Source organism: Agelaius phoeniceus, chromosome 4 (genome assembly GCF_051311805.1).
Source record: "Agelaius phoeniceus isolate bAgePho1 chromosome 4, bAgePho1.hap1, whole genome shotgun sequence".
Classification (NCBI taxonomy): Eukaryota; Metazoa; Chordata; class Aves; order Passeriformes; family Icteridae; genus Agelaius; species Agelaius phoeniceus.
The window spans coordinates 22,324,982-22,347,826 of record NC_135268.1 but is presented as its reverse complement, the minus strand read 5'-3'; the positions used below and the strand labels follow the sequence as shown (position 1 = coordinate 22,347,826).

General features: G+C 37.8%; 1 protein-coding gene across 7 annotated transcripts in view; it reads right to left on the bottom strand.

Annotated features, from left to right (window-relative positions):
• Positions 1 to 22,845, bottom strand: part of GRID2 (glutamate ionotropic receptor delta type subunit 2) — a 681,167-nt gene that overhangs the window by 267,355 nt on the left and 390,967 nt on the right. For all 7 annotated transcript variants that reach the window (XR_013182016.1, XR_013182018.1, XR_013182020.1 and 4 more), the window contains exons 3-4: positions 18,996 to 19,280; positions 3,324 to 3,529 (exon numbers count right to left, since the gene is read on the bottom strand). Coding sequence is in view for 2 of the 7 variants with exons in the window: in XM_054633768.2 (XP_054489743.1) it covers positions 3,324 to 3,529; positions 18,996 to 19,280 (491 nt within the window). In the remaining 5 variants the exon portion in view is untranslated. The remainder of the gene's footprint in view (positions 1 to 3,323; positions 3,530 to 18,995; positions 19,281 to 22,845) is intronic.

The window sequence follows — 22,845 nt, the reverse complement described above, 5'->3', positions numbered from 1 at the left end:
ATTGCTTCCCAAAATCTTGCTTCTCAAACTTGCTTTGTTATCCCCAGAACCTCTGTTGCCACCTGACTTTCTTGGCCTGATCCTGCTCCTACTCAGACTCCTCACACTTGACTTTTGAAGCCTGTGAATTTTGTTGTCATGCCAAGCTAACCAAGATATCTAATTTAAGGACATCTTATTTTTCCCTTACATGGCTTTTCCTGTCCATCATATTCATCCCAAAAAAAATCTCATGAGCAAAATTCATGAGCAAAAAAAATCTCGAACCCAAAATATAAAGCAAAAAACTGACACACAGTTCACATCCCTCACCAGTGCTATCAGATAGCAATAGCAAATTTTGTGCAAGACAGTAGGATATTTAGTAATCATGAAAGTTTCAGTGGGAAAAATTTACTTCACCTGTGGAGAATCTGGGCAGCTATTTGAGAGAAAATAAGAATTTCACCAGAAAAAAACCAAACCTGAACGAGTCACCAGTATACCCCTTCCAAAGTATTTTCCTACTGCCACAAACTCATCTGTGTCAGTCTCTGCTAACTCCATACCTCTGCACTCCTTAGCCCCAGTGAATTTCACTCTTCCCGAAAAATTTTTTTTCCCTCTGCTCCTCCAGCTCAAAGGATAAAAAATGATATCTGGGAGTCTGACTGGCCCCTCCCTCTCACTTCACATTAATCCTTTAGCCAGAAAGGAGAAATATTGTGATACTTGCTCCCAGAGCTTCCTGCCTTTCCACACTGTATGGAGGGCAAATTAATACATAGTGTTTAAAGAGAAGGCAGGCTTTTATTTCCACAGCCAGAGAAGTGTATTTACTTCTTAATCTCCATTTTATTAAGAGTGTAAGTACAGATCTCTTCTCTGCAAGCTCTAGAGATAGCAGAGGTGGAGAGAAAGAAGTGCCTAACATAAAAAGCAATACTGCTTAAAAAAAAAAAAAGAAAAAGAAAGAAGAAAAAGATTTTAAACACAGAATTTCAAAGAGTCTGAACAAAGATAAATTCTACACAAGCAAACTCCAGTTTACAGACTGCTTATTTACACAGGCCAGTGTCTGACTATTTACTCTGCAATAGTTGTTACTTGCATAGTAATCAAGACCACGCTTACTACAGCTGTTGCAGAGTGAATGAATCCTCTTCTCAGCTAAACAATGACAGGGTTCAGCCAGAGCAGTCATCTAAGAAGGGACCAAGCAGCAGAGATTATGTGAGGTCTGGGGAGAGAAGCAGACAGCTGAATCCAGCAAGGCAGCCAAAAGCTTCTCCTGGGCAGAAAAAGCCCCAGGGCTTTTCTGCACATGCAGTTTTTTCTTATTATAATCGTAAGGTTTACATGCTAAATCCACTAGGTTATGCTGAATTTCCCAGCTAAACTGATCATGCACAAGGCACAGGTTTTGGAATCGGCACGATCATTAAATGATCTATTGCCCATTGGCAGTCCATAGAGCTTTATAATTTCTTTTCCCCTAAAGCACAGCTGCTGGTTTGACTCAAAATAACAGTTTTGACTATCCATTGGAAAAGCAACCCCTCCAAACTTCTTGTGCAAAGACTTTGTGTTGGAGCTCACTTGTTTAGTTCATTTCCTGTCACTAATATAAATAAGCTATGGCAATAATCACATTTCTATTTGAGTAACTCTTCTTATTAAGAGGCTCCTGCTCCTACCAGTCACATATACTCCAAATAAATGCTGCTATCCTGGAAAAAACCTGCAAAATAGAGCTGATGTGAGAGTCTTTGAACCACAGTTGCAGAAGAAGATAATGATCTTCCCTGGTAGACATACAGACTCCAGAAAAGGAGAAACAGTACGAGTCTCTTTGTTTTTAGGATTTTTTTGGTCTTTAATGTAGGAATTGTTTTGGAGGGAGAGGGATTAAGGATTTGGTTTAGTTGTTTTTTTACTGGTCTTTTGATTTTCGCAGTCTTGAGTTGCCAGTGCCCAAGTAAGAACTCTAAAGTAAATTGTTTACTTTCTTGGCAACGGCCTTCAAAAGATGACAATGACTTTGTTACTATGCCCAAGTATGAAAAAAAAAAATATAAAATGTATCTTTTTTTAAGAGAGTGTTTCTCTGTAAGGACAAAGCAGGAGTTTTGTTTTGCTGAGTTATAGTAGTTTGAGCCCCCAGCTATTCTTCTTCAGGTTGCAATGTGAAATCTCATAATGCATCTTACCAAAAAATAAAACACTTGTGACATGGGTGATGAAAACACTGCAGAACAATCTAAATATGGCCACAAATTTTTTAAACCTTATGAAGCACTACACACATTTAGATAGAGCAGCAGACCCTCATTACTCAGAATTAGCAAACTTCAAGTGTGTAACAAGGACAGTGAAACACCCAGCCAAAACAAACCAAGGGCAAACAAAATTTTAAAAAAGAAACCAAGAAAGCCAACTTCTAGCTAATGTTTCTAAAAGGCATTCACTTGAGACTGGATACACAGTATTTTTTATGCAGAAGTAGATTTTAAGCTTGAATTTCTCAAGACCAAGGTAATAGCAAAGTACAGAAGAAAAGTAATGGAAGTTAAAAACAGATCCAAAGAAATTATTTAAGAGAGAAAGTGTATTTCTATGGAACAAACCAGAGATTTTTAAGCTCTGGTTGATGATGAAGAATATACATGCATAAAAAGCCCCATTTGAAACAGCACAGTGACATGTAAAAAGAACCATGCCACTCATTTAAAAAGATTGCACAACTTATAGTCAAATGCAATGTGCAGGTCTTCTGTCTCTAAATTTTGAAAATCTGATCCATATTATTTGAAACTATGACTTTAGACTATCATCTCAAAGTCTTCATGCAAACCAAATCTTCCATATATTCCATTACTTCTTACTACTATTCAGTGGTACAAAAGAGAACATGATCAACATCATTTTATGTAAAAGAATAAAATTTCGATTAGATAAACACATTTTATCCACAAATACATGTTATTTCTCTAAATAATAAAAGTTTCAGCTGTAAATATTTCAGTAGTGGGGGTCACAATGCCAACACAGTACCTTTGAGGTTCAAACAGAAGCCTGAGGGACAATTCTTCTGCCTATTTCCCAAATGCTTTTGCTCATGCAGCATGCGGTCTCTCTTTAAATGTACATGCACATTTAGGAACATGAATAAACACCCTTGCATGCTGATCTTTGAATAGAGAATATTTAAACTTTTACTTACAGGGGGCTTACCTAAGTTTATTTTTATTACCATTATGAAATCAAATAAACTACACTTTTTGACAGGCCACTGTGGTCTTGGTCAGCAAAACAAGAAGCTAACCTGTCATTAAAGGACATACCTCTGTCAGGAATGATTTGGCTGTGGAAGGGTTCATGATGAGAATGGCCCGTCTCAGCGTATCCCGGTAGCGGTTCAGTTCTTCTATTCTCATAGAGGCAAAGAGCCCCGTGATCATTTTATTGATGTTGTTTTCTACTTTCTGTAATGCTACATCCATTCCCTGTTGAGATACTTTGTCTAAAAATTCTTGTATTCCACGGATATCTAGAAAAAGCAGAAGCCAAACAAGATATTAATTGGTAAGTGGAAAAAAAGACACAAGTAATTGTTCCATTTATCTCACAGAAACTTTATGTCAGGTAGATCCCTACAGGCTTTCCCTTAATATTCATTAAACCTCTTCCTGAGCTATGCTCATTGCAGTTCTTAAAGCACTAAGACAGGAGAAAGAATGGCCACACAACAGCTACTGTCCAAAACAGCCATTAGAAAACAAATCTACAAAAACTTTTGGAAATTTTCCTAATTTGGCCATTCAACCATCACACTTGGTCCTAATCTTTCTTAAAGGACTTTGACACTAAAATCCATACAGGGCAATGAGACCATGGTGACCATCACACACAATTCTTCCTTCAGGCAAGGGTTAGTGGAGGACAACTGAGGATAAGAAAGGCAGGAAGGAGATTGTTTTCTTTTGTGAAACTCAAAACTATGTTATCCACGCTATGTAGCTTGATGTATCTAAGTGAAACTTGGGTAGTTCACTTGTCAATAAGTCTTAATATTGCTTTAAACTTCACAACTATTTATGTTCTTCAAAAACAAAAGCCACACGTACAGTTGTTGCAATGATACTGCCTGCTCTCATCTGATACCACTGGCTGAGTTTAGTAAAATTTACCCAGCAAACTGCTTCTGTAGAGCTTTTTTGGCTCACTCTGGGTAAAGCCTTCTTTAAGAATGACTTAGAAAGGAAGACTTGATCAGCAAAATGCTGACTGAGTTTACTACCTGTTGTACTATATTTATAGTCTACCAAACTGAAATGTCTGGGCACTCTTCACACTGTTATGCTGCCTCTAGCTGGCCTAAGCCTCTGGAAGGGACTTTTCCAGCCCTGAATCCCACAAGCATGCTTGACTTTTTCTTTCCTTTTGCTCTTTTGGATGGCTTTAACTAAAACTCCAATGTTTATGTTTAAAAATTAAAATCATTCAATAACTTCACAAGTCAGATCAGGGCCTCTTGGACCTCAGGAAAAATCCCTTCAGCCTCACTACCTGACCCCTAGTCACCACTGCAGATTCTCAATCTGTTTTCAGGAGCTAAGCCAGCAGTTGCCTAAGGTGACTGTTCCCCCTCCAGCAGTCACTCTGACCTGCTGTCCCAGAGGACACTCAGCAGGACATCCTTCCTTCCTTCCCTCCTGGCATGCAAGCCTCCCACACACCCAACTGCTCTCAGTTAGGGGAGACAGAAGCAGCCCTGCAGTCACACACTAGCTGAAACACACACTATGGGAAAGGGAAAAGAGAAAAAGGAAATCAGCAATGCCACATAAAGAGAAATTTCTGAAGAAACATTTCTTCAAAAAAAAAAAAAAAAAAAAAAGGAATAAAGGTTCCTCAGGTTTAGACGGCATTTGTGGTTAAAATCCACCGGAAAATATTTCTCCCATTAGAATACTCAATCTGGTCTCTCTTAGATGCAGCCTCTGAGGGAATTCCTCAGAATTTGCTTGTCTCAATCACTCATTTTCCAGGGGAATGGTCAGACCTGAAGCTACAGGCTTCTTATGTGTCTATATGAGACAGTTGAGAAAGCTTCCAATTAGACTTTCACAACAGCTTGGCTACTGAGATCTTTTGTCCTGACCTACCGACTTCCCCTGCTCTTCTTATGTGGGGTGCCACAAACAGTAATATCAGGAAAACCAAGTTCAGTCTGCACAGGACAAAAAATGCCCTGCCTGCATCACCATCAGAGATCAACTAACTAGAGAAAATTACAAAATATGGTGCTGTCCTCCTCCAGCACCAGTTTACTGAGATGCTTCAAATGAAGAAGAAATAGCCATACAACAGTTTATAATCAAACAGTACACAAGAGTAATTCAACAGGGTTAGTCCTGGAAGTCCATCACAGTCACCAAGCTGGGTCTTCTGTCTAGAGCTACAAAATACCATGAACTGGAAAGAAATGGTATTTTAGGCATTTAGGCTATTATGTTAGACATTCATCACCAAAACTTCACTCTCTAGACACTGCCAAAATATCAGTATTACTAAACACTTGTAGGATAGTTTAACTGTGAATAAAATACATGCATGCCCTAAAAATAAAGTTCCATAAGAGAATCAGATACTAATTACAGCTTCTATTTAATATCTAAATCAGGAAAATTAGATTCAATCTAATCAGAGATGTTAGAAATTTTTGGCACTTTAAATACCAACAAGATTATTTGAAGTGCTACAAATATGTCTAGTTTTATGCAAATGATAAAATCAATTCTTTCTACTTTAACCCCTTCATTCTAAAGTTCCTGAGGCTTACACACTCTGAGGATTACTCAGGATAGAGACTAATTAAATCATATAATGGATAAAACTGACTGGTTGAAGTCAAAATCACTGAAGCACAAGGAGCATATGTAGACGGGATCTAAACATGCTGTCAAAATACCAGGAAGAAAATTTACTTAGGCTATGAATGCCTTTGTAAAGACCTAAAATCTGTCTCATAAATCCATGTATTTTCTGCACCAGAACAGGTGAGCAGGAACCTCTAAACAAAGTTTCATTGGTCCTTTTTCAAAACAAGAACATAATTCCATTTGATCTGGGTTTATAAACACACTGGAGTTATTGACTGATATTCTGCATTGACCCAGAAGTCAGATTATAGGATCAAATAGGTTTTTTTGCCATGAAGATCTGCATATAAACAATGAAACAATTATATTGATTCTTCACTAAATGATGGGACAAAAGAGATCCAGTATTGTTCTCTGTCACCATGATATTTTCTGAAAAATCCTCTTTGCCCAGGATTTTCTCCTGGGAAGCTGAGAGGCCTCAAAAAAGAATGAAAACAACAATTATCTGATTGCTTGGGAATGTGGTCTGGAGATCATTTACCAACAGGTGCATCTTTGATTGGTTCCATGTGAATTGTTTTTAATTAATGACCAATCACCATCAGCTGTGTTGGACTCTGAAGAGTCAGTCACAAGCTTTCATTATCATTCTTATTTAGCCTTCTGATGTATCCTCTCTCTTTCTTTAGTATAGTTTTAGTATATAATTCCTAGAATAGAATAATAAATCAGCCTTCTGAGAACATGGAGTCAAATTCTCATCTCTCACCTCGTCCTGGGGATCACACAACACCACAGTTCTCTATATTTATTTGGTGACTGTGCCAACTGTATTGCTTCTCTGTGATATGCTATTAGGAAAACAGCAACATTCTAATGGAAAATGTACCAAACCAGGATTCCTACTTCTTCTTTATTACTTCTGTCTTTGGCATTGGTACAACACAGAGACATGGGCAGGAAATAAATACAGACTCTGGTTATACCTCAGCTTACCCTTAGCAGAATGGAGGTATTGGTGGTGCTCACCTGCTGCTGTGAAACAGCAGAAAGCACATAAAAGCACCCTGCAATTTAAATGCTATTTAAATCATGATGGTACTTCCATTATTTTAGCAGTGAGTCACTAGCAGTGATCATATTCCAAGTGTGTGCCAAAGAACAGATGCTGCCACTGAATGGGCAGCATTATCTTTCCTGCGTGGATTGTCTGCAAGTGGCACATATCCACACCAAACTGTGGAATCATCTTTCTAATAGATAGACTCCTTCTGCAGAAAAATCTGGCAAGCAACCTGTGGCACAGATGGCTTTACTGAGGAGACACAAGACTGTTCATGTCTGGAACACAGGTGTCTCTTGCCCTGAATTTGCTAGCCAACCAACCTGTTGCCCAGCCAGAGTCACATTTCTACTTTCTATTTAAATCAGATGAGTCACAGTCGTGGCCAGAAATTCAGAAGAGTTTCCCCATTATCACCAGTATTAATCATCCTCCTTAGTGATCAAAGCCAAAGTTAGCATGAAGAGACAGATCAATGCTGAAGCCAAAGTTGCTATCTCCTCTCCCAGCTCAATGCCACTATTATTTAGTATCGCATTTTCTGGTTTTTACTGAACAGCCATCGCTTCCAGTCTACACATGTGTGCACAAGAACAGAGTACCCCTCTCTAGTCAGCATCACTTATAGGGTTAAACCAGGCTGGTAATTTAAAAGAAGCATTCCCAAACATTCTCCTTATAACCACAACTCAAATGAAGAGGCTGTGAAGTTGACCTGGAAATGCTAATAAACAAAGCAAACAAAATTTATCAAGGCCTCTGTTGGAAATGTCCTTCCTGGGCATACATAACCATGTCACAAGGCAGAGGTCTACAGGGAGGTCTCCTGGCCAGCACTGCTGGTGCACAGCTGGTCTGGCACTGGGCACACCAGCCTGGCTGTGGTCACAGCTGAGGTGCACATGCAGAGCATCCTGCAGAGGAGAGCTCCAGGCCCAGAGCCTCTGAAGCTCTGCAGACCTGGCTGATATATTCAATTGCAGGTACTCAGCATAAGACTGCTCCACCTGAGATCTGAATTCAGGTGACAGCTTCACCAAACTTGTCATTATTGTGTCAGCTACCATGTATTCTGACCTAAGAAAGCATTTAGGGAATGAAGCATGAACTCACAAACGTTCTTCTCACTGAACAATCTTTTTGGCACTGAAGAAAGCACAAGAAACATGTGAGTATCTTAAATACAGTACATGCTCAGGAAAAGTACCCTTCACAGACTATGGGTCTAAATTTTCTTAAATGAGCAGCCTGGCAGGAGCACTCAGACCTAACATAAACCATAAGAACCATTTAGTGGAAAAGCTCAGGCACATGGTGTTACTTGTGGGGCTGTTCAGAGCAGGACTAGGACTGGGACATCAATGAGCCTGTGGGTCCTTTCTAACTCAGAACATTCTATGATTCTTGCACGAGGCTTTGTTTAATCACAGGAACAGATCTCATCTCACTTTTTTGTTCTCTCTGGCCCCCCATAACTTTCCTTTGCCATCTCTGTTTTATACAGAGGGAGCAAGTCCCCTAATCCATTCTGAGAAAGTCTAATGATCAGGGCATCCTAGAACAAAATATGCTGGTTTTCAGGCATCTCATACAGGAATACCAGGATGCATATGCAGTGAAGATCTTATAACTTGAATAAAATGAACGCCAAATATTAAATAACTCACAAGCTAAAGCACCTCTTACACCCTTATTAAAAAGAAACATCTACAAGTAGATGCAAAGTTCATACATTTTTTTTTCAGTTCACACTATTATCAGGAGATGAGAAAGATGGCACTATTCACTAATGGTAATAAACTAATCCATCCACCTGTATCATTGTCTTCCACCTAAATCACAAGGCACTCACTGTGCACTTCTGTTATCTCAAGCCTGGCTTACAGTCATTAGCTCATCTTCCCTCTGATGGCATTTCAGATGTGAGAACATTCTCCTCAGAGTATCTGGCTGATAAATACCAACTGATTCAGCTGTGGTGGTAAAGGTGAATGTGCCTGTCATAAATATTCGCTGGCTGATTTGCACAAGAGACCACTTAATTTGTACAGATGATGAGAAAAGCCACTGTATAACAAATAACACTGTTCAAATTCTTATCAAGAATAGCTTTACAATCTACTACAGTGATTTCCTTCTTCCACAACACTGGCTAACATGACAGCAACTATTAACTGTGGTAATGCCCTGTACACTAGGGAGGTGTGCAGCTCCAGCTGGACTCTGATGGTGCCCCTGCTCAGTGTAAAGAACTGTGCAAAGTGCTTGCTTTCCTGGGCAAATGCTGATCTCTATCAACATGGTTAAGATCCAGACAAAGGAAAACAACAATTCAACAGGATGATCGAGTAACAGTCCTTCATTTCACTTTCACAGCAGTGGGATTCCCTCACATTAACCGCCTTATATGCCATTTGTTGTACCTCCAAATTAAAATTAATTATAAAAAAATCAACTCAGCTCTTTCATATTATCATTTTGGAACTAAGAAGGACCAGTTACCTGAGCAATTTCAGCTGGATAATCTAACTTCAGGGAATATAGCAGTAGTTCAAACTCATGAGAAATAAATTCAAGCCAAAATGCTTAATTACATACAACATCTCATTTACATTATCAGAATTTCTGCAACTTAAGAAGTGAACATATATCTTGGGAGAAGCTGAACATTTGTAAATGGCACAAATGACTGGGGTATTTTCCCCCCTCATTTGCAATTTTCTGAAATTTTACACATAAAAAAGAAGACAATAATTTGTCTCAAATTTTTTAGTATCACTGAAGTGAGAAAAAATACTCTTGTATACTTTTCTCTTTTTTTGAAGACATTTCCATTTCAAATTAAAATATAAGCAGGCGATTTCAATTTTTGTTGTTTGATATGAATTATTTTAGGACCAGTGAAACGTCTATATAATCCCTATTTTAAAGCTTCATTCAAATGTCATTTACATTAGTTACATTTGTGTCACATTGAGTTATTAGAAATTATCCTTTAAATAAGCAAAATCAATACAAATAGTCTTGAGCAGCTGAATCTGTGTTGGGGGAAAGATATGAACAGTTACAGGTTTCAGAGCCTGCATGACTTCAGTTTTGAACCTTACTGAGGGTTGACACAAGATGCTTCCTTTGAGTTTCTTTTTTCCTTTTTTTCTAACTGGAAACAAACAGGAAAAAAGCAAAGAATAAAAAAGATAAATAAGAATGAAGCTAGAACTAATCCTTCAGAGTATTTTCTGTCACTGGAACTTAAAAAATAGAAAGGAAGTCAGATTGTGATCACTTGTGAAGGCTGACATGGCAATATATTCTATCCATGTACTTTTGACTATATAACCTGCTTTCTATCTCTTCATTCAATTCCCTTTTGACTACAGTTAACATTAGAGATTTCCAAAAGGCTTCTATAGGTTACCTTTGAATGAAATAACCTCTTGCAAAGAAATGAATTTTCCCTGCCTAGCACCTTCAAATCATGCCAAACTTTAAAAATTATGTGTAATTCCTGTACGACAGAACTTTATACTTCTGTGTAGATAAAAGTCGTTATTAAAAAGCAACTATATATATATTTAATTTTTTTTATAAGTCTGCCTGTACAATTCACGAGCTCTCCCTGTAAGTCACTGCTACTCCCTGTTGGTTCTCATGAGCATGAGGAACTGTGCATCTCCTTCCAGGGAGATGGAGTAAAGAACAACAAAGAGAATGTCCTTGCAGTGAATAATTTGTGAATATTTGACAGGCTGAGAAAGTTGGGGTTCAACCTGCAGAGGAGAAACTTGTGTGAAGATCTCATAACAACCTTCCAGCACCTGAAGGGGGGCTACAGGAGGACCAGAGAGGGACTCCACCCCAGGAACGATAGCAATAGAAGAAGGAGTAATGTGTTCAACAGGAAAGAGGGATGATTTGGATTAGATATTAGGAAGACATTCCTGACTATGAAGGTGCTAAGGCACTGCCACAGGTTGCCCACAGCTGTGGATGTCCCATCCCTGGAGGTGCTCAAGGTCAGGTTGGATGAGGCTCTGAGAAACCTGGTTTAGTGGAGGTGTCCCTGCCCATGGCAGGGTACTGGAACTGAATGGTTCTTAAGGCCCCTTCCAACCCAAGCCAATCCATGATTGATGTGTGTTACAAACTTCCTTAGGACAAACTGTTCTCTGCATCAATCTCTTCCTAAAGAACATTGCCAGTTGATTAAAACTTCACAGTAGAGAAAAAAGGAATATTTTATGAGTGAACTGGGGCTGTGAAGAACATAACCTATCAAAGTGAAGCTGATAAACTAAGATGTAGGAATACTGCTATAAGTACCTTCTAGCTCTTTCCTGTCTTTCTGCTTCCTCTTTTCCTTGACTGGTTAAAACTCTCAGAGACAAGTTTTCTTTTTAATCTATGATATTAACTGACATTTACAATGTTATTGTGCCAAATTAATGCTTTTTTTTTTCCCAATGGTGATATTCAATTCCATGTGCAAAAATTACTTCTCTCAAAAGTTTCCTAATTTGATTACTGTTCATTTATTTAGCCGCCAAATCATAAACTTACAGACTTAATTTTATCCTTCTGAGAAGACAGAGCAATGTCTTGAGAGTTGAAAAATACTTAGCAAACAGTGGCAGATATCAGTACAAGCTTCAGGTATTCAATTATTCTTTAAATAAATCACCATTCTTCTGATGCAGGCTGCATCTACAAATGAAATCTTGTACCTCTGCAAAACCTCAAAATAACACCTAATTCACAGAGTTTTCCCACTGCACAGATATTGGGAGAACACCTACAGTTTTATTTTGGCCCCAGCTTGCTAACACAAGACAGGACGGTCAGGCAAAACCTTTGAACGCTTTGCCCATCCCCTCCCTAAGGACTGCAGCATGAGGGAGTGACAAACACTCTCTTATCTTCTTACATATTCCCTTATAGTTACTGCAATACGTTCCTCCAAGTGTTCTGTGGCTGAAAAGTAGAAGCATGCCCACTTTTCCACTAGAGAAACTTTATAGAATAATTCAGAAGTTAAATCATTTTAGGGTCGCCCAAATGATATACTCAATTTGCAGTGGTAAAGTCAATCAGTAAATTCAAGTTGTGACAGAAGTTCTCACCTGACAGACTAAAGTTACACAGATGAAAATTAATGCTCCTTTCCTTATCTGAATGACTCAATAAATACTAATGGAAAAAAAAAAAAGGTTCAGTAATAAGCTTGAATTAATTACATGTTTATTGAGGCACAGTGAAGCAAATGAGTACGGGAAGCTGGCAAAGAGCCAGATGAGTAATAAACAGTTTTAAGACTGTCTGGAGACAGACTTGAGAATATTATAGTCATCAAGCAGCTGAAAACAGCCTCAGGGTAATTATAAGCATTTGCAATCGATTAAAGAGAGCATGATTCTTTTATGAGTCTTTATTAAACTTGCATTAAAACTTAAAACGATTAGAAAATGTTATGGTTTCAAGCACATCTATGTCAGTGGTCATCATATTTATTTCTCAAAAACATATGTGCAGGAAAGTGCTCCACAGGATCACTTATTTTATACTGGTTTTAAAGGAAATGCTGGGAATTTGGAGCCCATACATAGAGATGGGCATTATCTTAGAATATCACCTCTCTTAAAAAGCAGGAGGTAGCCTTTCTGCAAGCAGCTCAGCCTTTCAGATTTCAGGTATAACCCCTGTTTTGCTGGGATCATTCAAGAACAGCACTCCAATTCTAAATTTTCAAATTTATTTGAAAGCCACTGCCTTTCTGGGGTAGGGATGGGGATAATGCTCTTTTATCTTCATAGTTTCACAGACTTGTTTACTTAGGCTGAACTCCTCCATAATGTAAATGTCACTGCTCTCTCCTTAAGATTCTATTTTATTTTGTCTCTTTCTCCAAAATCCTCTCTCAGACTGAGCTTGAGACACCTTCTACTGCCTGGGTACCTCACACTGCTGCCTTCATCCTTTCCTTGCACAGAAATAATCTGAAAGCCCTGTATTTGATAAAGGAGCAAGAAGGGACATCCATGAGGAAGTTTTTCAAGACAGAGGGCCACTCAAGTCTTTGTTACTGCTAACCTCCTCCCTTCTGCTCCAGCCAAGTCTTGACAATTACTTCTTCAACAACTTCTGTTTCCTGTGGGAATGCCTCCTTCAGCTTCACAGAGCAAATCCCCTTCATAGCCTTAATGCTTGCTTTTTCTCTCTTCTTTACAAAAGTTAAAATTAAAATAATGCCTAAGGGAACGGCAAATATCCATTGCCAAATATTTGCAGTATTAGTTGGAAGGTCAAAAAACTGTAAGGAAAGATATCTTAGTTCTGGAATCAGTAAATATTTCATAGATCTCCAGTGATGGCTGCATATCAAAAGCATGCTGGGACAAAATACACAAGGTTAGGCCAAAAACCAGCAAAGAGAAGTGGGAATTTTATTTTATATTAAAAGAAAAAAAAATATTTTTTTTCTTTTAATAAAAAAATACATAAAGGTTTTAAAATGTTAATACCACCACAATAAAAGAATTGGGATGAAGATAAAATTAATTCTCCAGAAAAAGTCTTATTCCCTCAGCCTTTCAAGAGGAAGATTGCAAAATCTTTCTATCCACTTTAGCAGCAACAAAACATTAAAAATAAATGTTGCCAAACAGCTCGACTTTCTGTCTTTCATCTTAGAAATGCAGAGATACCTACACTGTAAATTGCACGAGATTCACAACTATGTTCTTGCAGTGATTGACTGGTTTCTTCATTAAGAATTTACTACTACAGAAAAGGATCTACATTTTTTTTCCTGGAAAATACAGTGAGCTGTAAACTGCCCGAGAGTAAAACACAAATTGCAAAAGCTTCTCCTTGTTGATACACCACAGAGATAACACCCAACAGTGTGCTGGGACTGCAGCTCAATCACTCTGTCCATATGGCCTGGGCTCACACATTCTGGTCTCAAATGACTATTTCATTCTGTGAAACGTGTCTTTTTCATGTTGTGACTGGCCACTGTCATGGGCCAGTCTGTGGATCAGGTAGGATTTGCTGTTTCAAACTGCATTCTGCTTGCTTTGAACGTGAAATCATAAAGATTAATAACTTTGCAAACTTGCTCAAAATGTTTACAGATGGCAGAGGTTCTTTTTATAGATCCAAACTTGGCAATTTCCAAAGGGATAAGTTAGACATGTAGAGAGTCCAATCTCAAAATGTCTTCACTGAAAGGGTGCTGATGCTCCTAAGGAGGAATTCAGAGTAGAGGAGGAGCTTCCCAGTCTCTACATCTGCTTGCGAGGAGGAGATGCCCAAACCCCCTCTGCACAACGATCCTACACGTTGAGCTGAGCAGTCAAGAATGAAGTGAGTAGGAGCTGATTTGGCTGCTTAAATGATTTGGCTTCTACATGCTGTGTGGATAGTAATTTTAATAGCAGTTTGAGAAAGGCATCAGTCTACTGCATAATTCTGCTGCATTTCATGCCGCCTACTCTTTATCTCTGCAAGAAGACTCCCTTTAACAGCCTTTGAAGAAGTGCAGAATTGTTCTTGAATGCTTTTAATATCCATGTATTAAATTTTCCTAAACAAAATCAGATTTCATGTCCTGGACAGGCCCTAACTTGTTTTATCAGAAGGAACAAAATACACTGAATACAAGGGGACTGACAGCACTGGCATTTGCTCTAGATCATGCTTGCAGAATGCAAGGATTAGGGAAAAAAGACAACTTGTTCTGATTTTCAAGAGTTCATCTGAATTTATACACTAAAAATACAATTACAGTAAATGAAATACAGCAAATATCACCTAATCCTGATCACTTTAAGATGTTCTTTTTTCTCACATCCCCACTTATTAATTAAATTCCTACTGTACGCTGGCTTTACATTTGTTACTAGGGAGGCTCTACCACTAAGAAAAGACTATGGCTTTTCTGGAGTTTTTAGTTAGCATAACAAAGTTAACAGTAGAAAAATAAGGTTTTTTACAATTATCAAGGTGTCATTTGTTTTGTCTTAAAATAGTCAGCCTATCTTCAAATTTCTTAGAAAAGAAACATAACTTGAAAACTTAGATATCAGTTATTTCAGAAATGCATTTCTACCTCACTTTTACAACATCTGGTTAATTATGACTTAATAAAAGAATTGCTTCTTTTGAAGACTTACCTTCCCTTATCACTAAAGAACCTTTAAGTAGACTGGAAGTTTCTAAGATTTAGACGTTAGTACAGTAGTATTAAAACAGTAAAACTGAATATACTCATCTACTTCAATTCAAAATAAAATTTGAGATTTTTAAGTAGGATTAACATAGGGGAAAGTATTCTCAAATCCGCAGAAAACATTTCCATTACAAAAAATTCTCTGATAATGAAAAGTAATCTATGATAGACTGCAAGATTCAAAAATTCAAAAGCCACTGTATTGATAGGATTTAAAACTTGTGATTTTGATAAACTGACACCTAAAGGTTTGCAGCTTACATGAAACGTGCAAGGCAACTGGTTTAACACAGTATGTACTTTGGATAAGATCCTAATTTTACTGTAGGAAAGTTTGTTTCAAATATGAAAGGCCCATTTTCTTCCACAGAGCAAAATTATTGCTGGAAATAATTTCAGTAATATTACTAAAGTATTTTGTTTTAAATAATTAAATTAAATGATTACACAAAATAATTTACTGGAAAGGAAAGTATTGAAATTCTGATAGTTGCTGGAATCCGTTTTTTAGTGCTTTCACATTTTCTAACTTAGAAAAAGATGGCAACAATGAGACAAAAAAAAAGATGAACATACACCAGAATCTATATTCCCATTATTTGTCAAGTGTCATTTACTGATATGGAGGCACCACTTCATGTTATGATACACACCTTGAGAAGGAATGATCACTGCACATGAAAAATATCACCAGGGCAAGAAGTTGCTGCTTGCACAGGTGTCAGTTTTGCAGACAGCTGTGCACAGCATATCAATAATCTCTTCCTAATATGAAATCAATTCTAATGCAGGTATCAAACTCCCACCTACTTTAATGTTTAATACTAAATGTTCTATTAAAATGTCTAATAGTAACTGCTGCAGTAAGTTACACTGAGCAAAGCTTTTAGCAAGATTTTTATTTTAGGCCTGTATGAGCTGAGAAAATAAATAAGTCTCAATGCAGCAGAAGCTCTCAGGGAAGCTGAGGTATGGGACTGGACTGGGATCTTCCAGCGGAAATTGCAACCACCCTTAGCTGCACTGATGCTGACCAAAGGGATGAATTATTCCTGGACCTCCACCCCACATCTGCATGCCTAGTCCTGACTTCTTTCTAAAATAGGCACAGAAGATAATGGCCATGTTCCCTTCCTCAGGGTCTTCTGGAGTTCTTGGGCCAAATCTCTTTTTAAAAATTCAAACTGATGCTTGAATACTTTTCTTTGGAAAATATTTCGTGTCTAGAGACCCACCGAAAGAGTGGCTGTCTCAAACATCACATCATTAGAGCTGGATGAAATTTCAGGACATCATACTGTCCAACCTGCTGCTCAAAGCATGGTAAATACTGAATTCAGACTTATCCACTCTATAATCCACTAAAAAGTGATTCCAGTTCCCCTTTTCATGCCATTAATTTCTTCATCCCTCTCTCTGCGCTAGTTCTTCTTCCATCAATAGAGAATCCAGAAAGAGAAAATGCAAACTGCTAACATATGAGAAATTTTTTCAGTTTATCAATAAAATAGCAGGAAAAGGGGAGAAAGTGATATAATTTGTTAATATTTATAACAATGTGGCAAGATTACTCTCTAGGGGCTACTAATAAAAAAAGTCATCATGTGTCTGTGAAAAACTACTGTCATAGATCAAAAACTGGGTAAAAGGATTGTGAACAGGCAAAACACAGTGGTTTTGAAACCTAATGGTTTCATCTGAAACAGGGTAGCAAAGGATTAGAGGGGCATTCCAGTATGAGCAAGGAAAAGAAATGGAGAGCCAGTAATCAAAGGAAAGAATGAGAGGCCTCAGGTTAGATATGCTGATCTCAAAGTTCTGCTCTATTTGTTGTTAAAAATGGAGAGGGAAACCATCAATGAAATCAGCATTCTTTATAAAATTTTATAAAGAAACACTAAGAAGCAAAAGAGAAATGGCTTGCTGCCCTAGAATGGCTGTTGAAATCAAGGATTTATCTTGATGCAGTCTAACAAAACATAACATTGCACAGCTAATAGCTCTACTCTCAGTCCCAGGTAAATTTAAAGATCAGCTTATATTTAAAATAATTTTATCCATGTATTAATTCCAAACTATGCACACACACCCCTCACCCCAAAAAAACAACTTACTCGCCCCCCCAAAAAATGCCCAAGCCACACAAATGGTTGGAAAGGGGACAGACTGCTCAGAATATACTAAATGCAGAATGCTGGGGGTTTTTTGCACCTTGTCCTGATGTCTGGGATGGTGACCACTAATCAGAGTGAGATTACCAGCCTTTCTTGGTTAGTAAGGCATTACTTGTTGACTACTGAGTTCTGAATGTCAGAGAGGCTGGTACAGAGACTAATTATTTGCCACAGGTCACATCTGAGGATGATGTGTCACTGAATGAGCTATTGCTCACAAACTAATTCCTTGCAGGCAGGCAAGCATCTGTGTTACATAAGTCACACCATTATGAAGTTCTTACCCAGATATCAAGGACAAAATAGCATGGTGCTTAAACTGTATTTTTAAATAATGAAACTTGAATAATTTAAACCCAGTATTTTCAAATAAAATTAGTCAAAGATATTAATTATAAAATTTGCTTGAGGCTTTTAAAAGCATGTAATACTCAAAAATACATGCAAAAAAAAGATACCCCTTAAATTAAAAGTTTATACTTGTCTTCATAGGTACCTGGCAGTTAAATACACAAGCTCATACTTTCTGAGCAGAAATACTCTGTTGTAAGATTTTTAGGGGTTTTTGTTTATTTTTATTTTTAGGGGGTTTTGTGTGTGTGTTCCTTAGCCCATAGCTGGTGCTTTTAGGTGCTGCTTTGTTATAGAGAAGAATTCTCCTATTCATCACGTTCTAGTCTTCTAATTTAAGAATTTATTATGTAGGCAGGGAACAAAAATCAATAACACCTGACCTGAATGAACCAGATATTATGCACAGTAAATCGCTGAAGTGAGCATTTTTCTATAACTTAAAGATTAAACTTTGAACATAAGTTTTAAAATGCTCATCCAAGCCAGTCATGATTACTTATGAATATTGGATGCATCTGAAGAAAACAGGTCTGGTTGCAAAGCAGTTTTTCACAGAAATAAAGTTTGTTAAATTTGTTAGATAATGCAGCCTACTGGAGAAATCTTTCCAATTCTCCTGTCAGCTATAGAAAATAGGTGGGCCAAAATTGGCTGATTCACTGAGCTGGATGGTGCAGTCTTGTGACACTGCCATCTGTGTCACACTTACTCTATCACACAAAAACCACCAATTCAGCACCTTTAAGGAACACTGAATGAACTCAAAACAGAGGCAATGCTGTCTTGTCCAAGCCCTCCTCCTCCTCAACTTCTTCACTCTCGACAACTTCTTTCTACATGTTTTATATTTATGACTAGCACTTTGTTCTTGCCAAACCTCTGACCTACCTTCTCCATTGCTTCAGATGCTGGCCAGAAAGTATATGAAGAGATTCACCAGACAATAAACAAATCTACAGAATGCAAAGCTTACACGTTGCATCTTGAATTGTCACTTTATGTTTCTACTGCCCAAAAAAACAAGAGAGCTGGCTAAAAAGTTTTATGCTTCATAAACACGGGTAGAATAGAAAAAACATGTAAGTTCTTAATTTATCAGCTAACTCTAACAAAGACATTATCAAATAAACCTGTAAATGTTGATGGATTTTAGAAATAGATTTCTCTGAGATGCTGTAAAATGGTGCCAGGACCATAAATGTTCGCAAGCAAAACATAATCTATTATAAGACTATAAAGCCGTAACGTGACAATTTTCAACAGGTTGATGGATTTGACAAAAATCACCCCGATAAATAAATACTTACCATAGTCATTATCGTAAAAAATAATGAATTTCTGCCAGGCATATTCTGTGACCACTCTCAAGATGACATCATTTAGGTAGACGGGGGGCCGCACGGAGAGCGTGTAGTCATCGTTGCGGTTGCTCCTGGTGAGCCCGCAGCCGCTCCTCGGCGTTCCTGCCGTGGAGCGCTGGATGAAGAGGTGAGGGATGTGCATGGCATCGGCCAGAGACTGCAGGGATCCTGCTGACGTGCAGCCAATGGAGCTGACAAGGGCCAGGATGCCTTGGTTCATCAGGTCACAGGCTGTAAGAAAACAAAGAGATATGGGGAGTGAGAGAGGTTGAGTGCACATAGCCTGTTTTGCTGTTGAAACACACTGGGAGCTGAAACACAGCTGGTCCAATCAAGGAAAATATGGGTACGTTGTTTATATTGAGTAATCCAGATCTAAAAGTCATCAAAATCACAAAGCTAGTCTATTCACTTTGAGGTTTCTTGTGGTCTAAGCTGGAAGACTGTCCTGACCACCCCATCCAAAAATGAATTTTCCCTTGGAAATTAAATCCATCACTGTATCTTCTCAACAACACTAAGAACTGATTTTGGCTATGGAATTCACATGACCACCCAAGGAGATAAGCACTCTTCAAAGTCTAGCACAACAGCTCAATGAATAATAGTGACTTTGCATTACACAGGGAAAACCTGTAATAACAGCTCAGGCTTGCTGTCAACTTTTGAAGACAACTAAATAGCATTATGTGCATTAACTTGTCCAAGGAAAAAAGTTTCTTCTGGGATTTAAGAGGTATATGTATATAGGGTGTGTATATCTCGCATAAACTTTTCTTTTTCTTCAGAAGACAAACAACCTTCCCCTCGCCCCCAAGCTAGTCTTATAAATAGCAAAATGCTTTCAAAATTCAGTGAACAGTTTCTATACATTTACTTTCCTCACCTCTTTAAGACATGAAGTTGACTGCAAAATATAACACCTTAAAACTGACTAATGGTCCTTTTAGTTACAGTAGACAGCCTTAAGTACAACACCAGTAACATCCACATTAATAAAATAGTGTTTATCATGAACAATGTTGATGCAATCACTAAATATCAAAGAAACTTCTAATCATTAGGTCTGCAATTTTGAAGGGTTACCCTGTGAATCAGAGTCAAGTGATTGCACTGTGTTTCTGAAAGGCTGGAGAGCTTGAATGAAGAAATTATATGGACTTGTAGCATAATTCCCCAGAACACAACCAAGGCTAAATTTTGAAATAGTCCAATTTTCACTGGCAAAGTTACACAAGCAGTTAACCTGCATTTACACATGTAAATGAGTAATAGGATGGTAAAACCAATATGTGTTTACATATGAATATCTAATACTAAACTGTACAATTATTTCTTCTGCAGGACTATTCTGCACACACAACAGGCGCAGGCCAAAGCAAGAAACCCACATGTGAGAATATACTCACCTAAAAATATAAAAACATATTTTAGTGCCAGACCTGTTGTCTCACATCATATGGCTCTTACTCACTGTGAGTAATATTTTACTTTGCAAACACTCCTATTGATCTCAATGGGAATATTTGCAGTGTGAGGAATGGAGTTCCACATCAGGCCCTTGTAGAGATTGACTTTGAAGCCAAAGGACAGCACCAGCGGTCAAGAGTGCTGAGAACCACTGTCTCCTAAAGCCAGACCATTATTTTCATTAAGAGAGAGAGATCTGGAACATACAAGGGTCTATTTCCAGGTCCTACTGATGCTGCTGCTGAGGCTTTGTCCCCTGGAGCCCTTCTGAACTCCTTCATATGGGAGAGAGAGAGAACATTCCCCCACAGAGCTTTCAAAGTGTTTTGGCTTAGGATAAAGTGTTCTCTCTGTTACACACTCTGAATACAGCTCAGATTCTGGACTTTAGGTCAAAGGTAATACATTTTTGATAATTTCAAGTATCCTTCTTCAGGAAAATATAAATATGATTGATAATGGGACAAAAAAATTATTGGTATCTCACAAGTTTCTAAAATTTGTAAAATTTCAAAACAATCTTAATAACTATTCATCTTTTATGCTGCTTGTTACAGTCCTTCCTCATCACTTTAATCAGAGATAAAAGGCTTGTCAAGTTAAATTTTTAGAGAGATGCTGAATCTCTTTATTAATATGGTCTTCCTGTACCAAGGACCGTAACATCTAGGTTGCATATCCCAGTGAGAGTGCTACGGCTTGAGAAAAGACTATTTTCTGTTGATATATTGCTAGGTATTGATATAATTGATATGAAAAAATACATGTTAGATTTTTCAAAAGCCTAATTAAAAAATATTAAGGTTTTTGCCTCTGATGTCACTTGTTCAGATAAAATATGTGGTGTGACCCATCAGTCTGTGAAGCCTGACTTTTAAAAATAGAGCCATGTCAAAATGCATTCTAGAAATTGCTTGAAAATGTCTGAATTTCCAGGCACACTTTCAGACTCTCAATAACCATTCCCTGTAATGCCATGAAGTGGGAGACATGCTTTTTATGAAAATTGTTATTGAAACATGAAGAGGAAGAAAACAGCATGGAACATTCAGCTCCACAGGAACAAATCTTAATACTGGCAAACAAACTGAATGAAGGATGAAAATCTTCTCCCTTAATTCTGCATCACATTTGTTACAACAGCCTCAGGACCACAGTTCCCTGGGTGTCTCTTTCTTCCATGATATGCTTATGAGAATTGTGCTGGCTGGATTGGGACAATATGCACTTAATTATGCTAAAATAGACCTTACTCCTGCACTCTGAGAGGCCGGTTAATACACAGATTAACTGCTGGAGAAGGGACAATATCTCAGAGGGAGCTTTTTCTAGAAAATCAGTGCCTGAATTGAGAGTTCACCTCTGAGTCAGACTGACTGGATTATTCTTTGAACAGAAATATAGTTTCTGCAGTAAATACACATGCAAAGTAAAGCCTATGTAATACGTAAAAATATCATCTATAACATTCCAATATTTCTCAGCCAAGAAGAACTTTTGTTGTCTCCAGTAGAAGAGTTCATTGGTAAAAAGCACAAGATTGAGGTCTACATACTTTCTTAAGCCTTTTTCCTCCCTCAGTAACACCAGCTCTATTAAATCCTGCTCCTAGTGTTCCAAATCTTTCAACTGTATCTTACCAATGGACTAAAAGCTATAGTTCAAACATATTTGAGGTCTTGGTTGCATTCCTTCCCCGAGCCTGAAATATCGAAGTTATGTTTTGTCACATCTATGTTAAAAAACCCACATACTCATGTATATACACACACACACACTTGAATGCTACCTTGGCATTCAAAACTCTGTTGCAATTTAATGTACTACAACCTCCTTGATTGGTTGTATTTTCAAGCTGGTGTTTAGTCTACTACCAATATGATCAAGGAATATTAGTTTGCCATCAAGTAGAGAAATAAAAAATATTGCTGTGTCTATATAGTCTCCAGGCATGCCCTGAAGAAATGCCAAACTCAGATGGACCTGTACACAGCTCCATCGCAAATTTAACAAAGGAAGAGCAGAAGTTCAGTAATAGTGTTTCTAAAATATTGATTCAAACTATAAGCTACATTTAAACAGAAGTTGTCCAAATATTAGGTCACTCTTCTAATCACCATGTAGCAGATGTTCTTAACAACTGCATCTTCACCAGCTAAACGAATAAAACTGATCACATTATTTTCAACATTTCATAGAGAGAATATGAAGAATATCAGTGGGATGACTTAAAATGCTTCACCATTTTATATGTATATACAGCATGTATAGCACATGCTGGCATGTACTCAGCATTATGTTTAACTCTCCAGCTTATCCTGGTCTT